At 37.2% G+C, this 24,244-nt stretch overlaps 1 protein-coding gene across 5 annotated transcripts in view; it reads right to left on the bottom strand.

Annotated features, from left to right (window-relative positions):
• The window catches only part of CEMIP2 (cell migration inducing hyaluronidase 2), a 97,260-nt gene that overhangs the window by 37,073 nt on the left and 35,943 nt on the right, over positions 1-24,244 (bottom strand). For all 5 annotated transcript variants that reach the window (XM_036738151.1, XM_036738152.1, XM_036738150.1 and 2 more), the window contains 10 exons: positions 23,905-24,093; positions 21,505-21,674; positions 19,316-19,528; positions 18,722-18,927; positions 18,501-18,570; positions 14,452-14,580; positions 11,779-11,867; positions 3,820-3,951; positions 2,638-2,673; positions 904-1,059 (listed from right to left, as the gene is read on the bottom strand). In XM_036738151.1, the coding sequence (XP_036594046.1) occupies positions 904-1,059; positions 2,638-2,673; positions 3,820-3,951; positions 11,779-11,867; positions 14,452-14,580; positions 18,501-18,570; positions 18,722-18,927; positions 19,316-19,528; positions 21,505-21,674; positions 23,905-24,093 (1,390 nt within the window). The remainder of the gene's footprint in view (positions 1-903; positions 1,060-2,637; positions 2,674-3,819; positions 3,952-11,778; positions 11,868-14,451; positions 14,581-18,500; positions 18,571-18,721; positions 18,928-19,315; positions 19,529-21,504; positions 21,675-23,904; positions 24,094-24,244) is intronic.

The following is a 24,244-nucleotide window of genomic DNA, read 5'->3' as shown; positions in this document are numbered from 1 at the left end:
AGGATCTAATAGTGTAACTAATAAAATACTATTAATGATAATAAATAATATTTATGTTATTCTTTAAAGATTTATGAATTACTTTATATTGGATTCTCACAAAAGCCCTGTAAAGAGGGTTTTTTTTCTTCAGAGGTGAGAAAAGGAGTTATAATGAGGAATGGAGAATGAAGTGATGATGATAAAAATGAAAGGGAAAAAGGAAAATTAGAAAAAAGGAAAATTAGAAAAAAGGAAAATAGAAGAGAATAGGAGGAAATTTAGAAGGGACATGGATAAGAACAATGCCCAACTATTGAGTTAAATTTAACATATACTTTAAAAAAAAACCCTAAGATCTACATAATAAACTTTTGCATTGGCATATATATTTTTCTTTTCTTCTTTGTTTAGATAAGTGTTCACTTTTATTCATAGTTATAGTAGCTAGCATCTATATATTTTAAGGTTTGCAAAACTACAAATATTATCTCATTTGATCCTCACAACAGACCTGGAAGGGAAGTGTTCTTGTTAATCCCATTTTACAGATAGAGAAGCTTGCCCAGGGCCACATAGCCATTAAGTATCTGAGGTCAAATTTGAACTCAGGCCTTCTTGACTTCAAGTCCGCTCTATCCACTGAGCCACTAATAGTCATTTTTTGTTGTTGTTGATATTTGCTGTTGATATTTGTCAAATTCATAATAATTTAAAATATATACATTTTTTAAAACAATCCTGTAAAGCAGGCACTATAGATACCATTATCCTCATTTTACAGGTAAGGAACTGAAGTTAAGTAATTTACTCATGGCAGTCATGGGTAAGGAGGCAATATTACAATCCAGGATTTTCCTGATTCACCCAAGTATTCTAGCCACTGCAATGCACAACCTCTCCAAGTCTGGGAAGCAGTCTTACCTGTTCCTAGGCAAAGTCCGAAGTCTCTTCGATATCCCGCCGATGCCTGCATACTTGTTCTGACCACCCTGAAAGCCATAGTTCTGGCTCTCCCCAACAAACAGAGATTCTGATACTTCTTGGCTGGAACCTTCATCATTGGGGAAGCTTCCATCACTGTAAAATGAGAATGACTAGTGATCAGAGTTTATTATCTAAAATTATCCAAACAGAAAGGCAGGCTAAAATTTGTGTCATAAAAGAAAACCTTAAATTTCTTTTAATGCATCGCAATTCAAATCAGGAATTTTCTTGTTTTTTAAAAGAAAATCAGAACAATACACTTTCAAGTCATGAAATAGTGAAAATCTTACAAGTTAAACATACATAACTGAAGTTTTGTGGGGAATTTTTGGCAATAATCTGATAGTCCTAGAACAAAATATACGACATTTAATAAAAGAAAAAAGGGGGGAAATACGGGCTTTCATTGAATGTAATTAAGTCAACAAACACTTATTAAGAATCTACTATCTGTTGAACACTGTGCTAAGAACTAGGGACACAAACTTCCCCCCAAAAAAATTATTAATAGCTAGCATTTATACTGTATTTTAAGGTTTGCAAAGCACTTTACAAATATTATCTCATTTTACCCCAACAACAAACCTGTGAGGTAAGTACAATTATTATCCCCATGTTACAGGTGAGGAAACTGAGGCTGAGAGAAGTTAAGTGACTTGTCACAAAGACTGAAAATGTCTGAGACAGAATTTGAACTCAGGTCCAAATCCAGCCTTCAATCCCCTGTGCCACCTAGCTGCTTCTTGCTTATATAGTAAGAGTCATGTCTAAAAGAAAGTAGCTTCTAGACAAAACAAATAATAATCTCCAAATTTTCATATCCTTCCTCTTTTTTATCTCTCAGAGATCCTTTCTCACCTTTTTAATCTCAATTTTAAGTCTTGAGAATTTTCTACTGAGTAAGAAATGAAGATACCTCCATTTGCCTGTAAGAATCTAGTAACATTAAAGCTTCATTGGTGGTAAGAATTCCTTGTTATTGTTGTTGTTGTTAAGAAGGTAACTTGTTTCAGTTGTATCTGACTCTCTTTTACCCCATTTGGGGTTTTCTTGGCAAAGACAATGGAGTGTTTTGCCATTTCCTTCTCTAGCTCATTTTACAGATGAGGAAACTGAGACAAACAGGGTTAAGTGATTTGCCCAGGGAAGTGTCTGAAGCCAGATTTGAACTCAGGGAGATGAGTCTTCTTGACTCCAGGCCCAGAACTCTAGCTGCTGTGGCACCAAGCTACCCAAGAACTCCTTACTCAACGTAAGTAAATTTTTGCCTTCTGATGGTATCAGGCCTGAAGAAATCTCTCTCCTAAAACTCTCTGTAGCTCTCTCACGTATGAACCATTGATATTCAGTTTTTTTTATTATATTTCTTCGTGGACATGTTATCTCCTTCTTGAATGTAAGGTTATACAAGCTTCCTGCAGGCAAAAACAGTGTCCTCTTCATCTTTATACTCCCCAGTGTCTATAATACAATGCTTAATAAATATTTGTTGAACTGCATAAACATTTTCAGAAAGCACCCTTCCTAGCTTTCCTGTATTATTTTATCTTTGTTTACAAAATCAAAGTCAAATGGAATCATAGTGGCAAACTTAAACATGGAGGGGTGGGGCAAGGAAGATAGGAGAGAGAGAAAATAAATCGATGAAAAATGCTGTAAGCAGTTACTGACCTGGCAAAGGTTAAGCCTATTCCATTATCAGCAAATCTGCAAGAAAAATGAAATGAGAGAAATTCAATTAATCATGTAAAAGAAAGCAACTCTCTCATTATTTAAATTCTGGAAAATCTCAATAGGACCAACAATTTTTACTCTCCCCAATACATGAACAGAGTTCAAAGAGACAACTTCAATCAAATAATTTTATATTACTAACATCAGCTTATTATCATCAAATCCTTTCAACATTAATCCTCCAATACTTGCTTTGGTTAGTCCACCCATCCATTTTCTTGGATGGCAAGGTCAGAAAGGAATTTAAACTGCCAAAAACTACAGATGATAATAATGTCATATCCAAGAATAGAATTCAACAATCCTTGAGCATTAAATCTATTCCCAACATAGAGCACCCTTCTCTTCAAATTATACACATATTGGGAGTGAAAATGTATATTATAGCCACGGGCCATGTTAAAAACTTAAGTCAACAAACCTATTAAGATAATAGTGGAAGAGTTTTGTTTTGAATGGCAATGAAACAGTTTAAGAGGGGGAAAAAAACGTTTGATAGCCTCTAAGTAAACCTACGTTTTTCCTCATTTTTATTTGGTTTTAGGACATTACCCTTCTTATTCACATAGAATTAAATTCCTAGTTTCTGCTTTTTTTCAGGGAAAGAAGTAAGATGTAGGAAAGAAGGAAGTAGGAAAAGAAACCATTTGAAAGAGACCAAGTAAGTAAAAGACCCTAGTGGTAAAGAAATCATCACCACAGCCCTGGGGCCAGGAAAGGGGGAAGCCCCTGAAACAGCTGTGGGATATAAATTTTCCCCTAAGAACTTTAGCTAAATCCCAGAAATTTTGGTCAAAGACAAAATACTGCAAACAACCAAAAAAAAAAAAAGGAGCCACAGTCAGGATCATCACAGAACTTGGCAGCCGAATATAAAAGAGAGGAGAGTTTGACGTACAATATTCCATGAGGCAAAAGATAAAGGCTAAAACCAAGAGAGAAGTAAAATGAGACAACTTTTGTTAGATTTGGTGAGGTAGAGGAGGTGTGATTCCTCCCTTACGTTAAGAGGAGGAGGATAATCACAGGTTACGATACCATCTTCTCCCACATTTAACATCATGGGAAAAAAAAAGTCTTCAACTGTCCATTAAACTATTTTGAGGTTAGGTCACATACGCTGAATTCTGAATGATGATATCTCCTCCTCGGACCCATGCTCCATGATCATTATTTTTAAAAGTAATGAGTCTGTCAATGAGCGCAGCAACACGGGGTTTTTCTAGGTCGGCATCTTGATGAGGTCGAAACCTTGAGATAAGGGAAAGAAAGTACAAATACTGTAAAAGAAAAATACTATAGATATGGATTAGGTAGCATATTTATTTTTACCTGCATAACTTATTAGGCTTTAAAAAAAAGAGAACTTTTAATTTGATTTAAAATTAATGTTAGCTTCAATCTCTGTCCATATTAGCATTATATTAATATTTCAAAAATTCAAAGAAATACAAGATCATTTTTTTCCCATTGATACATGATTTTATCAGTGTGGGCCTTTCCTACAATAGTGTGTTCATAAACATCTATGTATTTTTAGTCTGGGCTTCTTATAAATCCTCTGTGATCATTTATCTAATCCTCTAGAAGTCTTCCTCTTAGATGGGATACCAGCGTAATGCTCATTCAGGTGGTCCATGTGCCAAGCCTTACTCTTTCTATATGACTAGCCTTCTTCCTTTTCTAGTTATACATGTCATGGATGTTTTCTATACAGATCAATATATCCACGTTCATCCCTCAATTGGGAACATTACTCCCAAGGAGTTAAAATCAAAACAAAAGTTTCAATATATACCAAAATATTTGTAGCAGCATTTTTGTGTTTTTTTTTTAATTAAAGAAAAAAAAACTAACAACCACATGACTTCTGATAGATAAACAACTGAACAAACTATGACGTATGTAATGGAATGTTTTTATACAATAAGAAATGGTAAATGAGAAATTCAGAGAAACGTAGGAAGATCTACAAGAACTGATGCACAGTAAGAAGAAGCAGAACCAGATTAATGATATTCATAATGACTATAATCAAAGAAAACACTAAGAGGAAGGGAATAAGCATTTATATAGTGCCTACTATGTGTCAGGCACTGTGTTAAACACTTTACAAGTATTATCTCATTTGATTCCCACAAGCCTGGGAGGTAGCTACTGTTACTATCTCCACTTCACAGCTAAGGAAACTAAGGCAAACAGAGTCTAAACGATTATCCAAAGCCGCACAGCTAATAAGTGTCGAAGCCTTATTTGAACTCAGGTCTTCCTGACCTCAAGCCCAATGTTCTGTCCACTGTGGCCCCCTAGCTGCCCTGAAAAAAAAAAGACTAAGTCTGAATAACTAATCACTGATATTGGTTCCAGAGAACCAATAATGGAACTTTTCTCCTTTCTCTGGGGAAGAAGGGGGCCACAAGAGCAGAATGTCAAATGCATCATCAGATGTGGTTGTTTCTGCCTTACCATTTTTCTTTGTTATAGTCCCCATGCCTGGAATGCTCTGCCCCCTCACTTCCACCTCTTACTTTTGCCAGCTTGTTTCAAAACTCAGTTCAAATTCCATGTTCTGCAGGAGACCCCCAGCTGCTAAAGCCTTCATAGGCAACAGACAAAAACTGCTTCTTGCCTCTCTTCGTATTCCCAGAACTTAGAATGGTGCCAAGGCCCAGAGGTAGTACTCAGTGAATGAGTGTGGACCAACTGATTGATCACAAAGTGCCAAGGGGGTGAGGGTAAGGTTCTGTTCCAGGGGGGTTAGGAACTTATATCCAGAAATGACTGATATATTTTAAAGGTATCAAACTTATTTTTTTACAAAGACCCCACCCATAAAAGAAAAAAAGATATTCCAGTTGTTGAGATCAGCCTTGTCAATTAGCAAAGATACAGTCATAAATATTCGTTAAGTAGGAATTTAAGCTTCTACTGAACAGAGGCCATTCTCACTCACATATGCATTCTATTCAACCCTTGTCCTGACAATAGACACGAATGCAATAAATCCATCCTTCGATTCAGTATTATATGTGAGTTTTAATCCAGACCTACTTGCTTTTTCTTGCCTCCAACTTTCTCCAAGAACCCTACCCCAGCAGGAACAATTCCTCTGACTCTCAAGCTACCAATCAGCCTCCATGGGATAGGATCACAGCTGAGTAGTATCCTCGTCCTTACATAATATCAAGCAGATGGAGTATTCTTGTAAGGCAAACTGCACAATGTTCTCAGTGAGAGCCAAAATAAGATGAAAAAAAAATTGTCCTCGATACCACACCATGTTGCAACATCAATGCCTCTCTAGACATTTCTAGAGCTAAATCTAGGCAATCTGTTTGTTGCTTCCTGTGCCATGATGGCTCATTAAACTGACAGTCTTCTGTTGATGCTTTAGAATAGATGCTCTCTTGATTTATTTTCCTTTTAATCACATCTTTTCTTTTTTTTGGCTCTCCTGGTATCTTTTATATCTTGGTATCTCTTGGTATCTTTTAAGCTTAGCTCAAATTTCCAATTTTTCACCACACAAGGCTTTATGTGCCTTTCTTTCAAATTCTGGAGTTTGACATCTTGCTAGCATAAAATTCATCTGATTAACTGGTGAGTGAATTTGTCTTTCTGAAGGTCTAAAATATATACACGTACACACTATATATACATACTATATATATATTTTTTTTAAATGGGGAGGCAATCAGGGTTAAGTGACTTACCCAGGGTCACAAAGCTAGTAAGCATCAAGTGTCTAAGGCTGGATCTGAACTCAGGTCCCCCCACCTCCAGGGCCAGTATTCTATCCATTGTGCCACCTTGCTGCATATGTGAGTGTGTGTGTGCGTGCATATGTGCATACATATACACGCACAGAGATAGACAGAGATATCCCAAAAAGTCATAATGCAGTTTTTTAAGCTTTAGTGCCGTGTATATCCTATGGAAGTCATCAACCTAATGTTTCATTCATGAACTGGCTTATTAGTCATTTAGTTGGCAATTTAATCATGGATTCCTATATCTGAGTTACCTGAATGTATGTGTGTACATCATGGACATTTTTTTTGTATGAAGTTAAATGCCCAAGAAAGTTGTCAAAATGTGCTGTCACTTTTCTTCTACAAAATGGTAGTCTCAATAATTATTTCCAAATGGAATTCTCATTTCCTTTCCTATGAATTGTTAATGTATGCATATATATGAGGGTTACTGGGATCAAAGAGATTTCATGATTAGCCATAACATTACAAACACTAACCGAAATAAAGTATTTCTTATTCTAGTGAATGCAAATAGTTTGATTTACCATGTCTGATAACGATTTTATAGGATCTTTACTATATCTGTCCTTTTGGCTACTGATCTGCCAATTCTATATAAGGATTTCATAGTTTCTCAATACCTTTGGCTACAACATATATGACAAACATATGTTGACACTATATTTAGCACACTCCTTAGCAATGTAGTAAGCACGAGATCTCTGATAAATAAATGAGGAGAATAAAGATGGTACGATCTCAAGGTAGATTTCTAAACCTAGTCAGCCATCATCTTTCCTTTTTTATACTTTGATCAACTGTGTGGTCTCAAATTTCTTATTTATTTCCTTTAAATGTTACTCTTAACTTTTCAAATGCTGTCTGAATCACTTTAAAGTATCTCAGAATAGATCTGACCTTTGTAGAATCCTGCTGACTAATTTTACCAACTCATATTTTCCACAGCTTTCTCTTAATCCCACGCCTCACTAATGAACCTCACTTCACACTGAAGTCAGACTTCGTGATCTACAGGAATATTTCTTCCTTCAATTCCTTGCTAAAGACTAGGCCTAGCCTTATATTTTGTAAGGCCCATCAACCTAACCTATAATATCTCTCAATCTTGGCTATTAGACAAGTCACATTAGTAATTAATCTATGTTGCATCAGAGAAGGAATAAAATTAATCAAGACCCAGGACTTTTTACTGAACATACAATTTCCTTTTTGTACAATTTTCTGAGTTGACCCATCTTGCCCTTTGTTTTCCTGACATACTCAAAATTTTTATTTCCATTTTTGGAGCTATGTTTATCTTGGCTCAAATTATGTAGTTATGCCTGAAATGTTGCACATTATATACATAGTGGCTTACCACTTTGGCTGAAAAGGAAAATAACGTTGGTTCTGCTTATGACTTGAAGTCAAGAATGTTAAAGAGAAAACAGGAGCTCAGATGATCACCACACTGTGGAACTCATCAATTCACATTAGCTTGGACAAACATCCCACTAAACCTACTGTAGGAAAATGCTACAATGCTAGAAAATGACAAGATTCACAGAAGAAAGGAAAATGCCATTTTAGGATGATAACATGATTTAGATAATACCATGGAATAACATGAAAGTGGATAGGGAATCGGACTTAGAATGAGGAAGACCTGGTTTCAAATACTGCTTCAGACACTTACTGGCTATTTGACTTTGAGAAAGTAATTTAATCTAAATCATTCTGCATCTCAGCTATGAAATGGGATAATACCTATAGAATGTATTTCACAGGGTTGCTGTGAGGATCACAGGTTTGTGTAAAACATTTTTAAAAACCTTCAAGCTATTTAAATCTCTGTGCCATGTACAATAATCCCTCTCTCTTGTCGATCTGTCTCTCTCTCTCTCTCCCCCCCTGCCTCCTTCTCTCTCCCCTCCCTCTCTCTCCTCTCTTCCTTTTTTCTCTCCCCTCTCCTTCTTCCTTCTCCTCCTCCTCCTCCTCCTCTCTCCCAAAAACCCTGCAAGATGAGTAATACATAGCCATCAGAATTATAACGAATTTTTACATTTGTAGACAAGAAAATTTCCATGGTACATTCCTGATACCAACAACCGTCTAGACATCTCAATGGATGTCTATATAGGAGAACTAGTTTCTCACTGTAGGAGAACTAGTTTCGTTCATATATTCTGTATATGTTTTACATATTTCCCCATTAAAATATAACTTCCTTCAGGGCCTTTCCTTGTTTTTGCCTTTCCTTGTATTTCCAAAACTTAAAACAGTGCTAAGCATATACAAAGCCCTTAATAAATGCTTGTTAACTTGACTTGACCAACCTGGACTCCCCTTGAAGGAGACAATTCTTCATTTCACTACCTAAAAATAAGCTGTAATTCTAGTCAAAAATGCACTGCCTCACCTTCTCAGCATAGCTGAATTCAGGGGTCATTCAGTGCTTTTTGCAGGCCTCCTCTGGAAATACATTATTATGATACATTACAATTATTACATTATTGCTTAACTACATTCCTCTTTCTTCAATGAGCAGGAAGCAATGGCTTTCTGAAACTATGCAGAAATGTCAAATTGCTGATAAAAGGTGATTCCATTCAAGAAACTTTTATCGTAAATCTATTCTGTGTAAAAGTACTCTGCTAGGTACTAGGGAAAGGGAAAAAATTTTAGCTAAGAGATATTCTCATGGAGAGTACAATCTATTAAAGAATCATCACATATGATCAGCTAACTGCAATGCATAAATATGTTATAGAGGCTGCAGGAGACCCAAGCAGAAAAATTATGAACAATGAGAAGGTTTAAGAATGGCTTCACAGAAAAGGTAGCACTTCAGCTGTACTTTAAAGATTGGTTAGGAAGTGAGCAGAACCAGGAGGACAAGTCGATAAAAACATTATGAAGAAAAACAACTTTGAAATACTCAAATCTGATGAATGCAATGACCAACCCTGATTCCAAAGGACTGAGGAGAAAGCATGTTACTCTCTGACAGAAAGTTGATCTATTCATGATGCAGAATAAGAGTTACGTTACCAGACAATCGGTCTGGGAAATTGTTTTATTTGATTACATAGATTTGTTGCAAGGATTTTGTCTTTTTATTCTGCAATGATGAAGGGATGGGGAAGGGAAAAGAGGATTGAGATGGGCAATAAAACAAGAAAAGAAATAGAAGAAAGACAACGAAGCATCTTTTTTTTAAAGATGACTTTTTTAGGACTAGGGAAGACATAAATGTATTTATAGGTAGATGAAAAGAAGCCAATAGAAAGGACGCTATTAAAGATGCATGAGAGAGACAGAGACAGAAGGGAGGAGAATAACTGCTGAAACAAAGTCATGAAGAAGGAAGGTGGGGAATGCAATCAAGGGCTCAGGTAAAGAAATTCATCTATAGACATTAGGAATAGATGCCTTTTCTTCTGTGACCAGAAGGAAGCAAGAGAGAATAATTTGGTGATAATTCTAAGAAGCTGTGAGGAGTGGAACAGTGTGGGATGAATGAATGAGGGAGCCCACAGGAGATGGCCTCAAGCTTTTTAATTAAGAGGCTAAATCTTCTGTTGAAAGTATAAGAGTATGATAGGTTGCTATAGGGGTGGGGGGCTGGGAAGAGTTGGATTTATTACTGTGGGAGAAGAGACAGGGAATTAATAAGAGTACAATAAAAAGTATGTCAAACTACATCAATCAAGGGCCCGCTGAGATTGTGAATGATAAATTCTGTCTCTAAAATCAGCTTATTTTATGACTTTTTTCCCTCAGCAATGCTCTGAGGCCCTGGAGCATAAGCCAAATTGGAATGGCAGCAGAGGGGTGAGAGGATGAGGATTAGCAAGTTGAGAATGTTAGGTCAGCCAGGCAAGGGATTCTAGGGTAGTAGTCAAACATTACAGAGGCAGACCATAGGACCAAGGTTCAGTATCAAGGCAAGTAAAGACAAAACAGGAGAAACTGAATAGAATAGAGATGGTCTCAAAGGACTAGTGGTTATAAGGAAAATCATGATTGAGAGCAGGAGAAGTAGAAAGATAAAAGGTTGCAGAATTAGAATGGAATTTCAAAATTCTAGTTCCTGGAGGCAGTGAAATTACAGGAGCACGGCAGAAGTAGAGTGGCAGAAGAAATTACTGGATCTGGGGGAGCTGGGGAACTAAGTAATCAGGTTGTTAGCTCATCAACATACTAGCTACCCAAGTCCCTGAGGATTATATGGCAGGCCTTGGGGTGGAAAGGAAGAAGGTAAGCCACATATTAAATTTATTGGGAAAACAGGTAGAAGGCTCTGAAAGGAAGAAGTTCTGGGCATTTTCTCTGGCTGTCCTCCATGCCTGGAATGCTCTCTCTCCTCCACTCCTACTCCTGACCTCCCTGGCTTCCTTTAAGTCCCAACTAAAATTCCACCTTCTACAGGAAGCCTTCCCCAATACCTCTTAACTCTAGTGCTTCCCCTCTTTTAATCATTTAATATTTATCCTGTATATAGTTTGCTTTGAATATATTTGTTTGCCTCTTGCCTCCCCCATTAGATTGTGAGCTCCTTTGAGGGCAGGGACTGTCTTTTGCCTCCTTTTGTATCCTTAGCACAGTGCCTGACACATAGTAGGTGCTTAATAAATGTTTACTAATTGACTAAAGATGGCACCAACAAGAATGGGGAAAGAGCCACATAAACAGAAAAGGCACCAGTTACTTCTGTGGTATTTGAAGAAGCTTATAGTGCTGCGTAGATGCCAAAACAATAGAATATGTTTCCACAACACTCACAAAAAGGGCTATTCCAGATTTTTTGAATACTTCATTTTAATTTTTGTTTCTAGTGTCAGTGTAGCACAATGGAATCAGGAGAGACCCAAGTTCAAATCCAGCTGTAAAACTTCTGTTGTGTGACCCTGAGCAAGTCACTTACTTTCTATAAAACTGCTTCTTCCAAGTATAAACTGGGGATAACCCACCCCACAAATGTGACTTATTATTATTATTATTTACTATTATCATCTCCTGATTCCCCCCATATTAGTAGCCTCTCTCCAGAAATCATTGTGTAATTTTGTATTTACTTCTCTGTGTATGTGTTATCTCCCCACCCCACCCACCCACCAGCACCACCCCATCAGTAAAACATAAGCTCTCGGAAGGTAGGAACTGTTTTCGTCTTTATCTTTTTGTCCCCAGCACAGTGCCAGACACACAGTAGGCACATAACAAATAGCTGTTGAATTGCATTTCTTATCAATGATTTAATTTAGAAAGTTTCCACTGGCTTAGTATACACTGAGTAGAATTTTAGAATTTAGATATATACCTTGCGCTGTTATCCAAACAGAGATACTCTCTTGGATCAGAAGCACTGGCATTGGTTGTTTTTACACCTTTGTCGATAAACAAACCTGCCTGGAAAACATAATTAAGGAGCATGTGCTTAAAACCATGACCACATGTACGAGTCAAGAAACCCCTTTAGCCAATCTTCTTTTACAAATAAACCTGAAACTAAAAAGAAATTCTAAATATGTTGCAAAAGGACCCCTTTTCTTTTTTAAGCTATGTCAAAAATTTAGCTCATTTTGTCTTGTTTCAATATAAACCTCTCCCAGGGACATAAAAAAGACTAAAACCTGGGGAAAACTCTCATACATCTGACAGCATCTGATGCTGAGATACACAGACACTGAGTGAAACATTTCTTCTCACTGAGAAACAATGGGTCAAAGTTGCTTCAGTCACTGGGGTACTTGATTGACAAGATGGCCACTGCTTATCGTTCAGAAGTGGAAAGGAAATACTGTAGCATATGGACTGAAAATCCTGAAGCCTTCTGCTCAAATCACAAGTGTCCTGTGTGTAATAGTGATATTTATATAAGTATAATGAATATAATGCAGATGTTGTACAAAATATCCACGAGTGGATAATCTGTTATTGGTACATGCACTTAATTTTGATAGTAAAATTATTTTGGGGAATGGTCATTATATGGATTTCTTACTTAGGGCGAAAACAAATTAATCATTCACACAATTTTCATTTTAAAATTCTCATCCAAAAATTGAAAAAATAAATATCTATGTTTATACATTTAGAATACTAAAAGTAAAAATGGCATTTTACATTTTACAACTCCCTGGTCAGGTGAGGCAACCACCTGCATTAGAGTTAAGTTTATTTGAGGCTCAGAGGAGTCATAACTAACCTCCAGGTACAGGGCTAGTAAACATCAGAGAAACAAACTCAAATCCCAATATTCTGACCCTTGGTCACAGGATCTAGAGCTTAAAGGAACTTCAGAGACCATTGACTCTAATAATCCACAATAGAGAAGAAGAAACTGAGGCCCCGCTGAGAGACTCCCCTATAACATCCTGTGTCTTATGAAGCAAAAGTGAAAAATCATATTGAGAACACTTCACTTGCCAAATGTCTATTAAACTACCATATTAAACATTTGTGGAAAAAAATGCTTTCACATACGATTACTTTGAAATGTCTCTTCATCCCACAAATACCAGGCTGTTCTTGGAATGAAAGTAATCTGCCCTATGACACGGCAGAGTGAAAAACAATCTCAAAAACAAGGCTTACAGATGTTAGTTAGGGACTCTGACATTTCCTAAGTGATCTTGGTTAAATAATACTCTATTTCCTCGAGGGATTGCTGCAAGGAAAATGCTTTTAACCACAAAGTACTCTATATCCACGTGAGTGATTATTACTCTTTAGAGGCAGCTAAGAGGCAAAGTGAACAATGAACTGCGACTGGAGTCTGGAAGACCTGAGTTCAAATTCCACCTCAGATACTTACTAGCTCTGTGACCCTGGGAAAGTCATTTAACCTCAGTCTACCTTAGTTTCCTCAACTGTAAAATGGGAATAACATTGCTTACCTCCCAGGATTGTTGTGAGTACCGAATGAGATAACGTTTGTAAGTGCTTAGCATGGTGCCTGACACAAAGTGGCCAGTTGATATGTTTGTTCCCTTCTTTCTTTTTTAAATAAATTACTATTTAAATGAATAAATAAATAAGTGAAGTATTATTTTTTTAAGCTCTGTAAAGTATGTAGTTTTTAGAGAAATATCTGAATAGCACCATATTCATTTAAAACTGACATGAAACACATTTATAGGCAAAGATTCTGGACTTCATGTAACACAAAAAACACGGTATTACTATTAAAAACCAGATAGATTACGATTTATGTCAGATTTACATTACGAGGAAACCATTCGTCCATCTTCCCCCAACAACCAAAGATTCCAACATCATAAAAGGTTCTACTTGACTTTTTTTTTTAAGTAGTCAAATCCATTTAAGGAAGAAACACTTCACTCATTCATTTACTCAATCAGTTAAATGTTATTGATCATAATGGCATAGTACTAATCACTGTGATATCACAGATGGGACAAAAAGATTCCTTCCTCCTGAAACTTATATCTAATTTAAAGAGGATTAGAAATACATCTAAAAGTTTTAAGTGAAGTAAAGTGTATTCCAAATAAAGTTGTGTGTGTGTGTGTGTGTGTGTGTGTGTGTGTGTGTGTCCTGGGAGGTAAAGGTGTCTAGCACGGTTAAACATGTCTCACTGAATATGGATAAAGTACATATGTGAGACCAGCCACATGTGAAATACATTTCTACAAAATTACTCAGTTCAGATATTCCTGCTGCCAATTGGGATAAAGGAATGCCCTCATGTTAGTGTTACTGCAGTGATAAACCCTAATATACCTCAGGACTTACATAGTATGAAAATTCTGAAGCTACCTAAATGTATCAGTGAGCTTCTTTCCTCAAAGAAAGCCTATACAATATGCAAATAAAACCATCCTTCATATATTTGTTAGAGTAATTAGTTCAAAAGTTCAAATTAATTTCCTTTATAATTGGTTTTAACTTCCATTCCTCAATTGTGCTCACATCTTTTCTGCCAGAAAAAAAAAATTACCCATTGGTGCGAGAAACAATAGGAACTGACCTTAAAATTTGAATGAACCCTGTTGTTATAAAAAATACCCAGTGGTGTAAGTTCTGCTTTGGTTAATCCATATGAGGCACTGGATTCCCCTGTGGCTTCCTTGTGGAATAAATACCATATTCCAGCATCCTAAAATCAAAATGAAAAGATCATTAGTAAAAACTTATTTAAAAAAAAACATTCTTCTCAGGATGGTTTCAGAAAAACCTGGGAATGCTTAGATGAACTCATGCAAAGTGAAATGAGCAGAATCGGGAGAAAACTGTATGTAGCAACAGCAATATTGTAAGGACGATCAACTGTGAAAGATTTAGCTAGATCAAGACAATGGTCCAAGACAATTCCAAAGGACCCATAATGAAAAATGCTGCCCACCATCAGAGGGAGAAATGATGAACTCTGGATGCAGATTGAATTTTTTACTTTCTTTATTTTTCTCTTTTTTGGGGTCTGTTTTCTTTTGCAACATAGCTAATATGGAAATGTTTAGATTGTACATAATTTCACATGTAAAATCAATATCAAATTGCCTTCTCAAGAAGGAGGGAAAGGTGTGAGGCAGGGAGAGAATTTGGAAGTCAAAATTTTTTAAATTGAACTTCAAAAAAATTTACATGCAATTCAGAAATATTTAACAAAATAAAAATGTTTTTTAAAAAGACATTCTCATCCAATCTCTTTCTATAACAATCATTTCATTCCATTTCACTAAACATTAATGTACAATGTTTCGGGTTAAGAACAAATTACAAAGAGCCAAGCCTACAGATAGTATGCTTGAACCCACAAAACAGGCTTAAAACCCATTTCATCTTGTTTTTTATATTGGGCAAAAAAAAATGGAAATGCTGAAATAATAAGTTTTATACTACCATTTGCTTAATAAGTCTGTGGTTATTATCTAGTACTAAAATCACTCCCAGACATGTTTAAGAAAGAGCCAAGTCGACAGACTCACCACAAAGACAACACACTGTGTCTAAGCAATGAGGTTTTTTGTTCAGCCCCGAAATGATCAATAGCTGAGTCATGCACATTAGACAACCATTCAGCCAACATACAGATCTTATTGACTTCTTGCAAATAGCTCTAATGCCCTTCCTGTCCTGGAACTTTTTTTTTAAAAGAAAAAACACAGCATAAATGAATCAGCATCCTGTTTGGCCTTGGAAATGTTGTCAATTTGTTACTGCCCTTAACAGGAACACAGGAAAGATTTAGGAATTTTCTGCACTCAAGATATAAAAGTGGAAATAATTTAGTCTGTCTTAGTCTACTAACTATTAGCATAGAATATAAACAAAGACTCACTATACACAGGATAAAATAATCTTCTACCTTACTTTGATGAAACAAACCGATGAAACCTAAGAATACTGAATAGGAAAACCTTATGTGAATTGAGAACATGAGAGAATAAAGCATAACATTTTTTTTCTTCTGAAAAGACTATAATTCTACCTCATTAACGAGCTAATATGAAAAAATGTATATATTTGCTCTTATTGGCATCTTCACAAAGGTGATACATGAAAGAAAGTATACTTGGAGGGCAGGGAGAAGAGCTTAGTACAGATACAACCCAAACTTGAAGGTTAAAAGGAAAGGGAAAAACCATCCTAAAATGGGTCTCTGATCCCACAGCTTTTTCTTGTTAAAAAAAAAAAATGTGCTTTATTACTCTCCATGATCCACGCCTGAGTTTCTTGAACTTTTCCACCATTCCATAAGCAGCCTCTTCACCCTAGCCTAGAAGCACATTCTGCAGCTTCCTCACCCTGGAAGTATACTTTGGCCTTGTAGTTCCTACAAGAATTCATTTTAAATAACTGCCCAGGCCAGTCATATTTTCATTTTTCTCGCGGTCCATTTCTGACTCTCCAGACTTTCTCCCCTTGCACACCTTCCCTTTCTCTACCCCCAACTTTTAGCTTCATGTTGTGTATTGTCTTCTCTTAGAATGTAAGCCCTTTCTGCTTATATTTATTTCCCTGACGCTAAGCATAGAGACTGGCACAAAGTGAGTGCTAAATGAATGCTTGTTGCCTTGTTGACTGTGCAGTTAAAACAGGTAAAAGGAACTCTGCACAAGAACCATGGAGATGTACACCGAAGAAAGGGCTTCATTTACTTCAAGAGTGAAAGTCCTGCCAAAGAATTAGCTAGCTTTGCTGGATGCATTTCCCTAGGAAGAAAGAAACGAAGGTGAACATGCTTTCTTCATTCCATAGCACCAAACCTGAGGTGAGAGAAAGGGACAGACAGACAGACAGACAGACAGAGAGAGGGCACAAGCGCATAAAGGGCGTATCTTTTACACTATGTATCACAGCAAGAGAATGACATTTCCTTACATTTCCCCATAGATTCTTTCCAAGAATTGTATTCAACATATAGAGCCTGAAACAGCTGAAGAAATCTTTATTCTTGATTCTTGTCCTTGAGATCACACATATCAAAGGAAAATGCTAACTGACAATGATTAGGGAGGTCAGCGCTTAGCACATAGTAGGCACCTAATAAATGTCTACCAACTGACTGACATCATAGTTATCCTATCTAGAAGGATCTGTCTTCAGATTGGAAGTTTCAAAATATGGGTCATTACAAAGCATAACACAGAGAAGGGCTGTCTATGACCTGTCCAACAAAAAGCCTACACAGGGCTGTCAGGATTGAATTAAACTACCTATGTGACCCTGGACAAGTCACAAACTCACTGGGCTTCACTTCCCTCATTTGTAAAATGTGGGGACTGGACATGGTGGCCCCTGATTTTGAAGTCTCTTTGAGGGCTAGAATTATGTTATGAATTTTACATTCATGAAGAAATCGTCTCAACAGGAGCAAGTCAATAAATATTTCTTAATTGCTTACTATGTGCCAGACACTGTACTAACACTGACTCCTGTATACCAGTTTTCCCAAAGGAGAATGCATTTCAGCTAGTCTTTTGATTTAAGCCAGATTCACACAGACCATATCCTCAAGTTCTGGAAAGCATTGTAATGTATTTCTTTCCATTCAAAGCTATTTTCTTTTAATAGTAGTGATATTCAAAATATACACCCTCAATATATTAAGATAAGAAGGCAAATTTCATAACTTTTTAGCTTTATTTGGCCAACACTGATACTGCCTTAGGGAGACAGCAACTTAAAAGTCTTGTCTTTTCTTTTCTTTTTTTTTTTTTTGAGCACACCCGTTAAACCGTAAGTGTGGGTTTTTACAAGCTCATCATAGGACAACATCAGCCCTCTCTACCAAGGGAGCTCCATTAGCTACCTAAAATTAGCCTGCTGAAAAAACTTGTCCCAGTCATCCAAACCAGCACCCTCGTGCCTGCCAAATCACATGGCTGAATCCAGCTGCCTAAAACAAAGGAGAGAGGGAGCCTGAAGCCAATAGGGCCACTTTCTACCTAGTATCATAAAGGCTCAACACTTGTTACTACAGCCTCTAAAACAATCCATTCTCAGAAAGGAAAGTTGAGGCAATCAGCTTATCATCACTAAAAACCATGACTCAGATAGCAGCCACTCAATCCCATAGAGCTTAAACAACAGAAGCCAAAAGAGACTAAAGACAATGATTATATAGTATACTCATAATACACACTGGAGACAACAGTGTTCTTGAGGGCAGCATCTGTCTTATTCTATAGGCTGAAATAACAGAGGGACCCAGAACAGAGAGAAGAATTCTGTTCTGTCCTTGTGACAACAGGTCAGGTGAATACCCTGGAAAAGCATTGAGTATTTATAGCACCACAAAATAGAACCACACGCACAAAAATCTTGGTGAACGTATATTAAGAATAATTGAATAACAACTTGATAATTGTATAAATAAGTTTAATGCAAAGCTATATGTGGAAGATATGTCGGATTCCATGCCATCTTGGGGAGGAGAGGGGAGGGGAGCGAGGGGAAGAAAATCTGGAACTCAAAAACATGTGGAACTGAGTGTTGTAAACTAAAAATAACAAATCTAAATTTAAAAAAAAAAAGAATAATTCAATAACATAATGGGAGGCCCATGTACCTTACCTGTGAGCCAGCAGCTGCATTACTTATCAGATGGTTATTGGGATGAGCAATCCAGAATGTTGAAACGGCCCTGAAATGTATTTTTTCAGAAAGATTAAAAATCTCTTCATGAAGAACCTTGACCACTGCAAAACTCTAAGATTTTCTAAAGTCATAACACCAATATAAACAAATGAGTTGTTTTGTTTTTTTTTTAATTTCCCTGTCTGCCAAGTACTCACATGCAATCTGTAGCAGGCACGGGAATATAATCTCCAAACACTTTCCCTCTAATGCTTATACACATGGTGTTATTCCTGTCAGTGGGAAGAAGAGTGCCTGGCTTGGTGACAAGCCCAAGGTTGTGGAACAAAATATTCCTTTGCTCAATGCCATCTTCCAAGAAGAAACAATGGCCTAGTGTGTCAAAGCCAATAGTGTCTTTTATCTGCAGAAATATAAGTCCATTATGTCATTAGTAACAAGATTTACTGTAAATTAAGTGCAAATGATACTCAGTTTAACATTCTCAGTACAACTGCATGAGGAAGTTTCCCTATTGGCAGGGGCAGCAAAAAAAGAAAAAAGTCAAATGTCGAGTTTTATTTATTCCCCTGGTATTGTAACTGCTTTGGCTAGAAAAACCAGCTTACTGGAGAAAGATAAATATCTAAAAGCACAGTGGAAACAAGATGACCCAGGCATGGAGTGAAAGAAATGATTTAGATGTGGTTGAAAGGCCATGGAAATTTGGCACAAGGAGCTAATTTTGCAAAAGGTTCCAGCCTGCTTTGTTTTCAACAATAACTTAAGGTTAGATTTAAGAGGCTACCTACCAGCAGACCATCTGTTCCATGGATAGTAACACATCTGGAGAAGCAGTGATGAATAGACACACCGTCCAGGTAAGTCTGAGGTCTGTAACCTCCTTTATCATCCACATCACCACATAGGTGAAAATGTATGGGGTATTTCCCCAGATGCTGCTGCTGCCCCATGTGCTTTAGTTCCACGTGGGAAAGATGGACTGAGGTGAAATTTTTCAGAATCTACAACACAAAGTACGAGAATTAACAAATTTTGTGCTTTAAGAAACAGAAAAGGATTGGCTTTTTTTTTTTTGAGAAAATCCTGCAGTAGAGGGGAGGACAAAGATAAAAGGGAATGTGTAAAGTACCCCAATCAATTAAATGGTAAGCAATGAAGAAGGCAGGAAGGCAGGAAAGAAGGAAGGAAGGAAGGAAGGAAGGAAGGAAGGAAGGAAGGAAGGAAGGAAGGAAGGAAGGAAGGAAAGAAGGAAGGAAGGAAGGAAGGAAGGAAGGAAGGAAGGAAGGAAGGAAGGAAGGAAGGAAGGAAGGAAAGAAGGAAGGAAGGAAGGAAGGAAGGAAGGAAGGAAGGAAGGAAGGAAGGAAGGAAGGAAGGAAGGAAGGAAGGAAGGAAGGAAGGAAGGAAGGAAGGAAGGAAGGAAGGAAGGAAAGAAGGAAGGAAGGAAAGAAGGAAGGACCCTGAAAAAATGTGGGTTTACTTGTTTCATGTGTTTGTTTCTCTGGATCCTAGACTATTAACAGAAAACTTCTTCCTTCAATCTACGAAATTTTTTAAATAAACAAAAACCCAGAGAGTCTCAGCCAATTCCAAGAATAAAAATGCATGTGACTTGGACAGCTTTAGGAACTAAATCTGCCAGTAAGCTCTGATTGTAACATCTCTTTTTGTCAATTTGTCTTTTCTTTCCATTTCTATACTTAGAAAACTACTATTGAAGTGGTGAACAGGATTTTTACATTGTTGGTGTATTTGTAACCAATCAAGGAAAAAATGTTTTAAGTTTCTCTATGACCATAAGTTAAAATACTATTAACAAACACTTTAGTTCTTGAAATTACAGTATCTCTGCAAAAGGACAGTTTTGACCAAGTTTTCAGAACTCAGCATAATAGAAAAGTTTATAAACTGTAACTTTTTCAGTTGTTTTACAAAATGTCACTTAAAAATTAATCCATTTATATGATTCCATTTATCCAACAAATTACAGTATTAACAGCACAACTATTTGATGCAAATAAAAGTATTAGTGAGAGGCAGCTTAGAGTAGAGGAGTGGTTCTCAAACTTTGTGGTCTCAGGACCCCTTTACACCCTTAAAAATTATTGAAGACTTCCTTCAAGGGCTTTTGTTTATTTGGGCTATATCTATCAATATTTACCATCTTCATGTTAAGAAAATTGTTTTGACCACACAGACCTCCTGAGAGGGTCTCAAGGTTGCCTCAGGTCTCCCCAGACCACACCCTGAGAACCACTGGAGTAGATAGAGAATAGAAAAGCAGTCTTGGAATCAGGAAGACGTAGGTTCAAGTCCCTTCTCTGATACCCTGGACAAGTCACTTAACCAGTCAATACCCAGCAAACTTTCTAAACTGTAAGTTGTCAAGCAAGTGCCAATCCACATTGGCACAGTTTTTTCATTGGGATCAGTATATAGAAATGAAATCACAGGGCCAGTCCCACCTCCATCTCCCCAAAAAGGATTTCTATCAGGGATATTTTTGCTGTGCACAATTTGTATATACATTAATATTATAATATTGTAAGATACATAAAATTGATTCTTATAAAAAGGACAAGAACAGACACTCAAGAAATTCCCATGTGTATTGCCTTTTTGTATCCAAATATATATTTCTTTAAACTGAAAGTAAACTACTATCTTGGTTGTCAAAAAAAAAAAAAAAAAGAACAGACACTCAAATCAGAAACAGGTATTTCCTTGTATGCCTACTTGTTCCTAATTAATGCATTTGGTTAATCCTTTATGGCATAAATCTTTTTTTAGTTTGATTCCAAGTGTAGATGAGTTAAAAAACAAACACCACCTTTTTGTGCTACCTAAAAATGTCTTTTCATATTAGGATAAAGAATATCAAAACTAGGTATTTTCCTGTATGAAATTAAATCTTCACTTTGGAAATTGCTACAAAAATGTTTTTAGCTAGCCCAATATTGTTTACATCATCAGAACATACCTGGATATGCCCCCCAAAGGTATCATAGCTGAAGAATTGACATTGGTTGTCCGCATAGCAGGAGGCTTCCATCTCTCCTCTGATCACCACATTTCGGCTAAGAACTCCAACCTCAGCCCGCATATCCACTCCATCAACTATCTCTCCCATATGCAGAAACTTAGGGGTTTCTATTTGGTGAATCCAATGACAGCAAATAAGAATGAATGAATGAATGAATGAATGATCATTTATTAAGCACGTATTATGTGCCAAGCACTGTGCTAGTTGCTAGTGGTATAACTTTAAAAAAAGCAAAATGGCCCTTGTGCTCAAGGAGCTCATACTTTATCTAATTGAGAGAAACAACAACCAGCTGTAGCACAGATGGAAAGGCTTAGAATTCCTATGAAGGCAGCAGTAGATCAGCTGGCAAGGCCCAAGTATACTGGGGCTAGATAACTAATTCAGATGACAAGTGCCGAAAGGGGAAAGGAACAAGCATTTATTAAGTACCTGCTGTGTGCCAGGCACTGTACTAAGTGCTTTACAAATATTATCTCATTTGATCCTCATACAACAACCCTGGGAGGTAGGCGCTATTATGTTAGACATTTGACAGATGAGGAAACTGAGGCAGTTAGATGTTAAATGTCTTGCCCAGGGTCATACAGCTACTATATGTCTGAGGGCAGAGTTGAACACAGATATTACTGAATTCAGGCCCAGCTCTCTACCCATTGTTCCACCTTGCCACCCCTATGGGAATAGAGGCAGGGCAGACAGTAAAGCCACATGGTCCTCCATTTCACTGGAAGGAACTGAATTGACTCCCATCTCATCTGAGCCCTGTGAGCAGTCAAACAGCCTGGGCAAGGGGAGAAGGCAAAAAGTCCCCAGTCAGGGTGAGTCCTACTCCTACCCAAGCTGCCCTGCATCAACAGAATACAAGGACCTGATATATAAGCAGTCATTTAAATGCTTATAGAATTCTCATCTCCAGAATCTGAAGAGTTAAAACTGCCTGCAGCCTTTATTCTCACTCACTAGCACAACATTGGACATGCTATAATGCATGAAACCCAAAACATGCACAGCAGGTATTTTTTTAGATGTGGGGGGTGTGAGGTTGTTGCGTTGCCACATTATTGTGAAAACATATAAACAGACAGAGCTCACACAGCATGGTGTATGCTTAACAGCCGATTCCCTGAGATATAAGCCTTCTTGACCGTTCGTAACAAACACGGGCAAACAGGGGGCGGCGGGAGGGCGGGGAGGGAATTAAAACAAACGTGGCAGTTTATCATTTCCCTGCCACCCCCATCTTAGTATTGAAATACAGTACTCCTTTCACTTTTATACCTTGCTAAAAACTGCTTATCTCTGCTATTCATTTCACAAAATCAGGAAGGAAAACCAAATCATGGAAATTGGGAATATTTTGAATAAATCACAAGAGTGGGAATTTCCAAAAAATCTACACCAGATGGTACTGTGAATTCTCTCTTTGTGAACTCTGTTTGCCCTACTTGAAGCACTATCAAAAAGGAAAAATACACTAAAATATGAAAAATGAAAAAGCTACAAATTCATGTTCCTATTATCTTAAAAGGCAAATATCCTCCCTTTAAATTAAAAACTTTAATGGATAGGATGTCAGGCCTGGAGTCAGGAAGACTCATCTTCCCTAGTTCAAATTTAGCCTCAGACACTTCCTAGCTGTGAGAACCTGGGCAAGTCACTTAACCCTGTTTGCCTCAGTTTCCTCATCTGCAAAACGAGCTGGAGAAAAAAATGGCAAACAGCTTCAGTATCTTTGCCAAGAAAACTCCAAATGGGGTCATGAAGAGTCAGATGTGACTGCAAAAAGACTGAACAACAACATTCATTTATAAAAAATAAATTTAACTGAGTGCTACAACTTCCCAAAGGTGATGTCATTAGTGACAAAGCTAGTACTAGAAGTCAGGTTTCCTGATCAACAATCCAGTGTTCTTTTTCCTATACCTCTTAAACAACAACTAAAAATACATACCAAAGTCTTAAGGACTCCAGATCACAAAATCATAAGATCATGGATGTAAAGGGGGAAAGGTCTTCAGAGGTCATCTAATCCAACCTCCTGATCTTGCAGATGAAGAAACTAAGGCCCAGGATGATTACACTGGGAGGTTACAATTGAGTGGCTAAAGGATTTCCCTAGTATCAGAACTGGGACTTGAACCCAAGCCCTCCTCTACCTCAAGGGCCAATGCTGTTTCCATTCTACTACAAAGCCAGAGCTTAATGAATTCTGTGGCAAAGATCTTGTCACTTGGTGAAGTGACTCATAAATGAGGAGAAAAATTACAAAAAATAAGGAATTGGGCTAAAAAAAATTCTGTTTCAAATCAAGCAAACAGAGCATCAGTTTTGTACCTCTGACTTTGACCTCGTAGTTGTCGCATTCAGGACAAGGAAGAAGAGTAAATTCCTCTGTTTGGTACATTGAATAGTCTGTGCTTGCAACCACAATCTGGTCTCCAGGTTTCCAGCTGCTGACATCATCCACAAGATGTAGCTTTACTCCATCTATGGCCTCTACCTGGAAACCTGAAAGGGATACCCCTAAAGCAACAAAGAGCAAATTTTAAAAACATATTAGCATGGAATTCTACTTCATAAAGTCACATCTCTACCACTTGTTCAACACCTGAATTCAAGATAAAGTCAATTCAGTAAGTTATTCTTTAATGTACTTTTATATATTTTTGTACAT

The sequence above is a fragment of the Trichosurus vulpecula genome, chromosome 9 (assembly GCF_011100635.1).
Source record: "Trichosurus vulpecula isolate mTriVul1 chromosome 9, mTriVul1.pri, whole genome shotgun sequence".
NCBI lineage: Eukaryota > Metazoa > Chordata > Mammalia > Diprotodontia > Phalangeridae > Trichosurus > Trichosurus vulpecula.
Note: the sequence above shows the minus strand (reverse complement) of the source record. Positions and strands in the feature narration are given on the sequence as shown.